The sequence below is a fragment of the Halyomorpha halys genome, unplaced genomic scaffold, assembly GCF_000696795.3.
Source record: "Halyomorpha halys isolate HHAL.00 unplaced genomic scaffold, Hhal_1.1 Scaffold433.1, whole genome shotgun sequence".
NCBI classification, from domain to species: domain Eukaryota; kingdom Metazoa; phylum Arthropoda; class Insecta; order Hemiptera; family Pentatomidae; genus Halyomorpha; species Halyomorpha halys.
This window is the reverse complement of record NW_027115152.1, coordinates 571,555-583,394: the sequence shown is the minus strand read 5'-3', so window position 1 is coordinate 583,394 and position 11,840 is coordinate 571,555. Positions and strand designations below refer to the sequence as shown.

The 11,840-nt window shown below is 30.8% G+C and overlaps 1 protein-coding gene across 2 annotated transcripts in view; it reads left to right on the top strand.

Moving 5' to 3' along the window:
• Window positions 1-11,840, top strand: part of tkv (thickveins) — a 158,100-nt gene that overhangs the window by 140,562 nt on the left and 5,698 nt on the right. For both annotated transcript variants that reach the window (XM_067052245.1, XM_014423635.2), the window contains exons 2-5: window positions 6,693-6,877; window positions 8,162-8,385; window positions 9,517-9,649; window positions 11,220-11,412. In XM_067052245.1, the coding sequence (XP_066908346.1) occupies window positions 6,693-6,877; window positions 8,162-8,385; window positions 9,517-9,649; window positions 11,220-11,412 (735 nt within the window). The remainder of the gene's footprint in view (window positions 1-6,692; window positions 6,878-8,161; window positions 8,386-9,516; window positions 9,650-11,219; window positions 11,413-11,840) is intronic.

Sequence of the window (11,840 nt, the reverse complement as noted above, 5' to 3'; positions counted from 1 at the left end):
TTTTTTTTGAAGAATAAGTTGTCCTAGATTATAGGAAATAGTCCGGGTTGCGGTCAATAAAGGTATTAAAATATGAGAATATGTCAACTTCCCTCTACTAAGGGTAATTGAATCTTAGATGTCATGATGTCAGTTGACATCTTTGTTTCAATCTGACAGCCCCGACGAAGCCATGCAAAGTGGTGCGAAACTTCGTTTAACAATAAATAGTTTTCTTCTATTTTTTTATATTTAGTTGTATTTAAATATTTTTTTGTTACTATCGTTTTGTATATTTGATCTCTTCTAGCACTGAAGATGATTCGGTTTGGACCAAAACGTTAACAAAAGGACAAAATATCGCTGTTGTTGATTATCTGGCAATCCGTAATAATTTTATGCCTATGTTTAAAGTCAAAAATTTGTTTCGGGGCGCACATCACAGGACTTCCCTACTTATGTTCAAATCATCGTTATGTATTGTGATTTTCGTCAAAACAATTTAAGAAGAGAAAGGGGAAAATTTTTGATCAAAACATTGTTATTTTTCTGTTTTTATAAAAGTACATATTTAAGGTTCTTGAAGTGGAAATTACAAATTTTTTTTTTGTCAAGAATACAAAAGTATAATTAAATCGCTAACATACGAAAAGATCCTTAATTAAAGTTTAGATTAAAATAATGAGATTTAGATAGTTAACCGTAGAATAATTGGAGAAGATGGTCGGGTGGTGCAGTCAGCAAAAAAAGAATATAAATAAACAAAAATAAATAAATAATTTTTTTTTTAATTATGTTCTTTTTTACTGACCGCACACCCTAACAATCTTCTCCAATTGTTAATTAAAATAAAATTGTAAATTTCTAATTATTAAAGATTAATTAAACATTAACGAGCTACTTTGATTTTTTTTTTCGATTCGTACCTGTCTATATTTTACCGTTTTTCTCATTTAGTTCTTTATCAATTTGTTTAATAGTTTGTATTTATCTACTCTTTATCATTGCCAACTATGAGAACTGGTTATTTATTACAAATTAAAAAAAATAAAGGTAATTAAGAGGAAGTTTTTTTTAAAATTCATTATTTAAGCCCTGTCTGACTATTACAATGAGGATAAAACTTGGCTTATATTCAAGATTTTTTAATTCTAATTGGCTTGGTGAGTAAAATTAAAATCGTTTGATTCGTTTTCGAGATAGTAAAAAAAAAAAATAAAAAAATCGATTCATGACACTTATGGTCAATCGATTTTATCGGAAAAGTTGTAACATTCCCAGTCATATACTCGATTTAAATATGTAGATTCATTTCCGTAGGACTTCGACGTAGGCTGGTCACAAACTAATCATTTTACGGGAACGAGGTTATTCCATAACTGAAAGTAAAAATTAAAATTTCCCTATTTATATTTTTATGGTAAGCTGAATCCTATCTCACACGTATTTTGCCTCTTGAATTATAGTGATTTTTTAAAATCAAAACTTATGTTTCGGTCGATGTTTTCTGTTCATGTTATTCATTAGTTTTGTGGGAGGCGTAACCGATACGGCCTGTCAAATGTAAATTATAGGTCCGCTATTAACCAGACAATGTTTTGATTATCAACTATCACATATTAGTATCGTGCAACCTTCGTGTCGTACTTAGTTCTATTTAAGGTGACAGTTTCAGCTATGAGAGCTACTGCCGTGGTGTAAACGTAACTTATGTATCATTAACTAATTTTTTTTTTAATCTATATATTAGTTTTTTTTTTAATTTATTTGTTTTTTTGTAAACTGATCTGCTGCTGTGAAAATTACGACTTTATTTAGTTTGACTTTACATTGCTGTCTAATGATAAATTCGTTTAACGGATCGAACTTGGATAGCGGATCACTAGATAAGATCTGAGAGAGTAAAATAGGGGGAATACAATTTTCATATAAATATATGAATTGTATATATGTCCGATCATGGATTGATTGGTATGTTGTGTATTGTAGCAACACAGTGTATTTTGGCAGTATGGCTAAATAAAGGATTTCTTTACATACAGTACTGTCAACACTACAGTCTCAAGTTTTGTGTAATAGTTGACTGTACTACTGCCACATGTATGCGTCTTGACAGTGAACTGTTGCCCCTTACCTACCATATAATGTTACCTTTTTTTTTAGCATTTATTACAATATCTATGAATTTATTTTTGTTTAATTTAATTTTTCACTTATATTAATTCAGTTCAAAATATAGTTCGTAGCATCGATATTTCATGAATTTCAGAAAACATACAACAAAGTTTTCATATTTTAAAAAGAAGAAGAAAATAAAATATCAACACATATTCTAGATAAAGCGCTTTGTCAAGTATGGTTTTTTTGAATACCTATTTTTTTTTTCAAAACGTATAATGTTTTTTTCGGTCTTTATTATACTCGGATGAGTTATATAGTGGCAGCTTGAGTGACTATTTGTTAATTCAATATAAGAGATAAAGGAAGGAATAATTTAAATTTCTAAATTTAAATATTTTTCCATTTGCTTTTAAAAAAGAACACTACCAGAGTCACACTTTCTCACTGTTAGTACTACCACGGCAGATGACTGTCATCGCGGAAACAGCTCTTCATTTATTCCTATTTTTATTACTTTGTTTTTATTGAACCACACCTTGCCTTGGTAAATGGCCATATTATTGCTTACAATGTTCGAGACCTGGCAAATGCTGTAGTTAACAACGATTACTCAAATTGGAGGGTAAAATCATTTGTGCAGGTAGCTGGAGGCATTAGAACAGGTAAATACCCCTTTGCGCTAGGCAGTCTCTTCCAGACGTCCTTTCCTCTTCCAGCCTCCGTATAATAAGCAATAATTGTAGGTAATTAATTAATTTGCATGATAATATCTTATCTTACATTGAGATGAAAGAATGAATCATAATTTAAAAAAAAAATGAAATCAATTATATTCTACTCTCTTTACAACAGCGGTGGAAATTACAAATTAAAACAGTTGAAATAATTCACATTCATTATCCAAAAATTCACTTTGAATAAAGTTTACAAAATTTCAAAAAACATTATGTTGTATGTTTTATAACGTATTAGTTTAGGCACGATAGCGAGAATATATTATTAATAATAATTATCAAGGCTTGGTGAACCCTAATGTACGATGTCTATACCACCAGTCATTATCTACAGACGAGTGACGTCCTTCCAAACACAAATCTACTAAATCAGTTTTGGCACTATCCTCCCATCTACGTTTCGGTCCACCTCATTTAAAAAACTATCTACACTCATTTCGTTTATTCTAGAGACTAACTCTTCACAAAATACCATGTCTCTTTATATCTCCTACAATTATGGTTTTATTGTAAGTAGGATAGTATGTTTTTACATAAATATATTTTTATATCGACTAAATGTTTTGTTGACAGAGAGAGGGGGAGAGGGGGGGGAGAGAGAGAGAGAGAGAGAGTTTATTCATCTATGCTGCCCAAATACATCAGGTTGCTATATCACACAGCATACTTATCAATCCGTAATTGGACATTTATAAATTACGAATTTAATAGAAAACAATTTTTTTCCCCTACAGTTTCCTTTTACAATAAATTTCGGTCTATACACCAAATACAAATATTTCAATTCATTCTTTTTTTCTGCTCCTCAAATTTCACCATTTCATAGTTTTTTAATTCACCCGATCAACAAATTCGCTCTCCGGAATTCACCCTCCTAGATCCTCTCCAGTGACCCGCTAAACAAATTCACTATTAGCCAGTAATGTGAGATCAGACCATCATTTATAGTCACATCAGTAGATCAGTTTACCAAAAACAAACAAATAGATACATTTTACGAGAATTAGACTAACACATAGATTCAAAGGAAAATATAATAAAAAGCCGATTACAAGAAGCACTTAACCGGACAAATAAGTTTTTAAAAAAATGTATAAATAAATAAAATAATAATACTAATAAAATAAAGTAATTTAATGAATAAATTAATTCAAAACACACAAATCGACAGGTCCGCATATTAAAACAAATAAATAATTTATATTGGTCAATATTGCGACTGGAAGGCATCAGGTTTTTGATGGGTCAACTTATAACGAACGCTGTTCGCAATCGAGGCACTTAATCCGCGATCTGACCATTCAGCAACTAGGCAGCAATTTGTTATCTCTGCCCAACTGCATACTTGTCAACCCTAGCAACTTTTATAATATTCGTCTCATAAATACGAGACATTATTCTTTCGCTGTTTTTATCATCTGCCATTTTGGTTTTACTTGTATTGACTATATGTGGAATATATAGTATCGACTTCAGTTATGATTTTGGAATAGGAAAAACTGTACTGCCCATGCTTCTAACAGTTAAAAGTGGTCGTTGAAACATATCCAATATATGTTTATTTATTTTTTAATTACGAGTTATTACAGCTCCAGCGCCGATGTGTTATGTTGCTTAGTAGATTTTTGTTAAAAGAAAATATCTCCTTTGTAACTCAATCTTTTCTAAATAGGAGAAGACAAGACTTGAAAAGAAGCGGTCTGGTCTCCAGGAATGGGCATGGTCTTGTACTTCTCCGACCAGGCGACTCCATTCCCTTCTTGGTCATGTGAGATTTATTCTATGGCGACCTGGTGCAAGATAAAAAAAAGGGTGTCAGTCCCCTGAATGCCTAGCTCATCGTCGCAACATTCCTTGGTCATATTCCACACCTCATTAAAGTATACCTTAAGGGTGAATAAGGAATGCTTTCTCAACTCCTCATTTTTTGTGTTTTCCAAAAAAATATGTCATTATTACGATAATCAGACTTTCATTCTACATACACTTATTATATCATTATATATGGTAAGGGTATTGCGATCTAACAAACTTTCGAATTATAGTTTTCGACGGAATGTTCTGAGGTGCCCCGAGTGTTCAAATAGCTAGATCCTATGGTCTGTGTGTATGTGAATAGCCTTGCTAAAAACGATATCTCGTATCAACCTGAAATTTCATATTTAAGGCGGGTTTATGACTATGATCTAACAGCAACATTTTCGATATAATCGACAGACCGGTAATGTCACTTTATAGAATCGATTTTGCACATTTTTTTTATTTTCTCAAAAACTGCACTAACGATTTCGATTAATCACCGGTATATCCATGTCACATTGAGAATATCTAAGATTACTTCATGTTATATCAATTGATCATATTTTAGAAAATCTACTCTACTTTAAATGATGTTTTCTAGTGTTGTTGGTAATTTTAAAAATATAGAGCTCCAAATGAAAAATTAACGTTTTGAAACAGCCGCCATTTTTTATCTCCCCCTACCTATAGTTGGCAGACTCATCAATTTCGACTAGTAATTATACATAATTTTCATTAAAGTAATGAAAAATTGGGGTGAAATAACTGCTTTTTTTCTCTTCTTGGGTGGGCTCTTGTACTATATGTACACGTCTTTGTTAAACCGTTTTATTCCTGACAGGAACAAAGTTGATTGGTTATTCACACCTTGATTTACCCTAAAATATGAATTTTTGTAGCAACAGAAAAATGAACATTTATTGTTTTAAATTTTCTTCGCCTTCCTACTCTGAAAGGTGGGTGTGCGCACACCACATTAGATTTTTTTCACCTTGTCCTGCTGTACTTTAGTATCCTTGGAAGGGCCATCAAGTGTACTGTTTATTTAAAAATATACTTTCTAATCTATTTAAATCAAAATTAATTAGAGCTATACATACTTTTTATTGTCGTTATTACACGAAGAAGGTGCATTATTAATTAGTTTCATTTATACTTATTTGTGATTTCATTCATTAATGCCAAAATGTTTTGTGCAATAATTTAACTAATCTTTTTCCTGAATAGACTTTATGAAAATTATATTTTAACTTTTTCATTCAAGTGATTACTTATAAAAATATAAAAATTAATTTAAAGATTATTAAATTAAAAAATTCTATGTTTTACTAGCTGTGTGCAGTATATTTGTATGATGCATTTAGTTAGCTAGAGGTGACCAACATATTCTAACTATGGTAGGGGTCAAGTTTTTCTTTCCATGGGACCACCACAAAATAAAAAAAGTCCATTCCCAGGCCGGATTCAAACCAGTACTGCCCGCAATTCTCAGATTGTTAAGACCCATGCCTCAACCACCTGAGCTATGGATGGCCTTTGCCTTGTAGAGGTGTAGAGAGAGCTGCTATGAAGTGAGTAGGTAATGCAGCCTATAAGACTTCTACTGGAGCTTGAGCCTCTTCCTTATGTGACTGGAGAAGGTAAGATGCCTATCGAGTGTCAGTGAGGTATTCCTTCATCACCCCACAAAGAACCACTGGCGTCTGCCCTTCCTTCATTTCTAGAATGACATGACTACGGTGTCGGTCTTAGCCAGGTCTACCTTAATGCCATCCTTCTTCAGTGCTGTTAGGATAGTGGCAAAAGCAGTCTGAGCTAGAGTGAGGGATTCTGAAATCCTTGAATTTTTTCATTACAACTACATTTATTTTCAATGAGATGAAAGGAGTTTTGAACTTAATCACAATGTAGTGTACTAGTTCTTTCAATCAGTTTTCCACAACTGATATTTACAAATCTAATAATAATAGATTCTACAAATTTTGCTTTAATATTAGGAAAAGCATTTATTTTATTATTATATAATTTATATGTGCTAATTTGATCTCTATTTTTCAGGTGAGGGTATGCTATGCTACTGTGTTCGGCATTGCCCCGGTGGCGAAGAAAACGGAACCTGCGTCGCTCGTCCTGGATCGCAGTGCTTTGCTGCGGTAGAAGAGAGCTACAACCCTGAAACCAACAGCTATGAGCCGGAGACCTATTATGGTTGTCTCCCTCCCGACGAGAGTGGCTTTATGCAGGTAATTTTTCAAATTTATTTATCTTTTACTGAGTATTAGTTGAAAGTAAAATAAGGAAGACTCCCCTGCTCTATCTTATCTTTCAATTCTAAACAGTCAACCAATGTACCACTGATATAAAAGAATAATAAGCATGTGTATTGGTTTGTATGAAGCGGGCTCAGGGAAAGAATATAGCAAGCCCTAAGACATAAATTTTTTTGTTGAGTAGTTTTGAAAAAACCTATAATCTTTAATGCTTTATATAGTTAAAATTTCATAATATCAAATATGTTGGAATCATGGTGTTATACAAATTAATACAATGAGTAGCTTTGTAAAGAAACAAAGAGCATTTTTCACAAAATGGTGGATTGTTACATTCTTGCGAAAATGTGTGTATGTATATATATATATACATACGTTAATTCAAAAAACAAATATACTCGGAATTTTGAAAAAAATTATTGTTATAGTATGTGGACATTAATTATTAATGATAAACCTTTGATAATCTCAGTGAATTACAAGTTTTGTAATCCAGAATACAATAATATTCTGTACATCTGATTTAACTTTTTAAAAATAACTAATCTAAAGTATCATTTTTTCATATTCATTGTGATCTGATAAATATTTCAGAATAATATATCCAACTATTTGTTTAATTATTTTAAATAATAATGGCAAAAATTATTCAAATTGTCCCAACCCTTCTTTATTAAAACATAATTATATGTTCCACATTTTGGATCACAAAGCTGTTTTGATAGTATATACAAAAATGACTTAGGGGCTGCCATAGGATGTCCTATCTCGACTACATTCAGCAGCTCTTTTGGGTGAGGGTGAAGGACCTCCAATACGCGAGGAACCTAGCTAGGGTCTAACCTAATAGGGAAGAAAGGAACTCCTGCTGAATGCTCCTCTGCGCTGAGAGACACTAAAGAGAGAAGCTAAAGAAGAAGAAGTATACGAAAATTGTGAAGAATAGAAATCATTAATAAATGCTATAGTGACAAATGCAGGTTTATGTTAACTGTGTTAACATGATTTGGACGCAATAGCCTTCAAATTTTAATAAATTATTGTAAGGCTGTGATTCTAAAATTAAAATTGTCCTTGATAATGGCCGGATTGGCCGAAACGTTGGACATGTAATTATGTTTTAATAAAGAATATTGAAACAATTTGGATAATTTTTGTTATTAATAAAATTACCAGTCTCGAACAAATGATAAAAATATATTAATTATTTTTATTTATTTATTTATTTATTAATTATTTATTTCCTTAATGTTTCAGTGTAAGGGTCACCTGGTTCCTCATTACATTGGCAAGTCCATAGAGTGTTGCAATTCGTCCGACCTGTGCAACAAGTTCTTAACTCCAATGTACCGCCCTCGGCCAACAATACCGCCACCACCTCCTATCTCTCTTCAGGAAGCAGCGCCATATATTGCTCTCCTGGTTTCTCTTACTTTTTGCCTTGTCGTCTTCCTTGTTATGATTGCCTGCCTGTGTGTGAGGTAGGTTTAATTAGTATGTAAGATTATTTAAAAACATTTAGTAGTCATAAAAATTCACTATAGTTGACTCTTTGATGCCACGGGGATCTTAAGAGAATAAAAGGTTGACCCACACTAGAGTGTGAGTCAGTTGTAACTGTCCCACAAGACAGCAAATCAAATATTAAATTTATTACACAAGCTTTATTTAAATTAATAAACTCATTTAATAACAATACTTTCAATAAGTCCTCCCCCCCCCAATAAAATATTAATGATAATAAAACGTTATGATTAAATAAAAAGGTAGAAATAAATTAAAATAAAATAACAATAGGTTATAATAAATAATTCAAAACACTATCCAATTATATTCTCAAAACCTTTATTTCTTTTACACGTCCAACGTTTCAGCCAATTCGGCCATCTTCAGGGACAATCTCAATATCACTATGAAAACATATAATTTAACACTCTAAAAACTTCATTCAGGCTATTCTGCCCAGGTCAAAACATTTATATCTAATAAGTCAATTATCCATTAAAAACCATAGTCAAAATTATTTCTCTGCACACACTATTAATACACTTTTAATAATAATAAAATAATTTTGACTATGGTTTTTAATGGATAATTGACTTATTAGATATAAATGTTTTGACCTGGGCAGAATAGCCTGAATGAAGTTTTTAAAGTGTTAAATTATATGGTTTCATAGTGATATTGAGATTGTCCCTGAAGGTGGCCGAATTGGCCGAAACGTTGGACGTGTAAAAGAAATAAAGGTTTTGAGACTATAATTGGATAGTGTTTTGAATTATTTATTAAGAAATTACCTCTCAAGAAAAAAATTTTTTTTTAAGATTATAAATAAATAGGTTATAATGTTAAAAAAAAATAAATAAGTAAATAAATCACATGAATTAGAACCAGAATAAAGTTCTGAATGGCTGTGGACTTGAAAAATTGCATTGATCATTTATTTTCCAACTGATACATAATAGTTTTGGTCTATATTATGGTATAATATTATTCTCATTAAATTTTACTTATATACTTAAGTGCTTCTTATCGACTGTTATATAGTGATTATTTCTTATCATTTTAATTTCAATTACAGTTTTTTAAGTTTCTTAAAATGTTTATTTCAGGTGTAGGAAAAAAGAAGAAAGTGGAAAATTGTATTTAGTTGAAGGTTCTCGAGACGCTTACCTCACTTCATCTCATACCCTTCAGGACCTTATTGATCAGAGTTCTGGTTCGGGTTCTGGCCTGCCTTTACTTGTAAGATCAGTTTTTGTGTATATTATTGTATAATTCACATTTCACGGTATTTGTATTTTTCTTACTCAATTTGAAAATGTGTACAATGTATTTTTATTTTGGGTGAGGTATTTTTAACTAAAATTGCTATGTAAATCTTATAACTCACTCTTTGTTTAAAAAATATGATTAAATTGTTCAATATCTAGCTTCTGTTCTTAATCGTGCTGCTAGTAAAAAAAGAGTGCAAAGATAGATTATTTTTCATAAAAACATTTTTAAGACTGAACCGTACTAGATCGAGTCATTATATCTTGTACCTCCATCTTGTGTAGGTTGGCCTTAAAGCTAGAATGGTCTAAAAGTAGAAGAGCCATATGGATGTTTCTATGCAGCCCACTGAACACATCTTCAAATAATTTATAATTTATTTTATATCACATTTAACTCGGAAACATATTCCTGATGGTTTAAAAACATTTTCTAATTAGTTAATTAATTTGGTAAAGATTAGGGTTTTTTTTTACTTTGTTATCGTACTTATTGGACCCATGATTTGGTGTTGTTTAATTATAACATTTTCACTAGAATCCACTGTTCAGAATTGATAGACAAAAATCTGAAAGAAAAGCCAAAAATTTCTAATTCATTACTTTATCAAACTGACTGCTTAATAATCATTATAGGATCATCAAAAATACATTTTTGTGGTAACTTTAGATTCATTGATAAGACTGTGACTCAATTTTAGGCAAAATTAAAAAAAAAAAAATTCATTCTTTTGTTTGCGACAGTTTATAGTTTATGTCATGACGGAATTAAAAGTTATGGTTCTCATTTGAAACAGAATTTAATTTCTTATACTGTCATTTTTTCGCCAAGTTGCACTGTTCTAACAAAAAAAACCTAATTTGTTACTTTATTAAATTAATTAGCTAAGTTGAGTTTTAGAACCATCAGAAATATGCTTTTGTCAAATTCTTATTTTATCCTTATTTTTAGGTTTTAACTAATTGTTAGCACCCAAAATTGTTAGAACCCACGTATATTCTCCAAAACTATTCCAACAAATTAATGATCCATTAATTTATTTACTTTTCATCTAGTTTCATTAATCAAAATTTCAATTAGTTATGAAAATAAATAAAATTTTTATATATTACTATCTGTTTTTCTAATATTTTACTTTTTAATATACTCAGAATTTATGTAATAGGTTATATGAGATTACCTAGTCTTGAACTCTAGCCAGTTCATTGACAATGAAAAGCCCATAGGCCATTTTTATCTATGACTGTGCCTATTGTTAGTAAAGTGCTTATATTCAGCTTATCATTAAATCCTTCTCTACTTCCCCGTACTTGCTATCAGTTGTTTTATGAATTGCTGCTGTGTCATTGTCTCATTTAATTGTATGAATTCAATATCGATTCTAACAGAATAGAAATATGCATAACGGGCTCGGTCATTCACAATGTCTTTTAATTTTAAATGCTGTTAATCGTTTAAAGGTTTGTTTTTTGTTTTTTTTTGTATATTTTATTAAACCTCTGTTATTGGATTTTTTTAATTAAACAAAAAATTATTTCAGGTTCAACGGACAATAGCTAAACAGATCCAGATGGTACATTCAGTTGGAAAGGGTCGCTATGGTGAGGTTTGGCTTGCAAGGTGGAGAGGAGAAAAAGTTGCCGTCAAAGTGTTTTATACAACTGAAGAGGCTTCGTGGTTCAGGGAAACTGAGATTTACCAGTCGGTCCTCATGCGTCATGATAATATACTTGGTAAGTGTTCAGGATTATATTGTTTTTTCTTGGCAGGACAAAATTAAATGATATTAGATAGTTTTGTGATAATTCCTTTCTTTTAATGTCTGTATTAAGTACATTGTTTTTATCAATGTTTCGACTACATCAGTGAGATAGTGAAAATAAAATACCTAAGTAATGTATGAATTCAAAATTAATTATTCAACTATGGACACAAATAAAAAAAGGACTATGTAACTACTGAAAAGATGGTTCACCCTGAACTGTTAATGAAAAAATATATATATGTAATAAAGATATTAAAAGGAAGGACTTATCACAAAACCACCCATATAATAAAATAAAAATTTTCTAATTTTAAAAATTAAATAAAAAAAAACTAATTTTTTTCTTACTTTCTAATTTTAAAAATTAAATAAAAAAAAACTAATTTTTTTCTTACC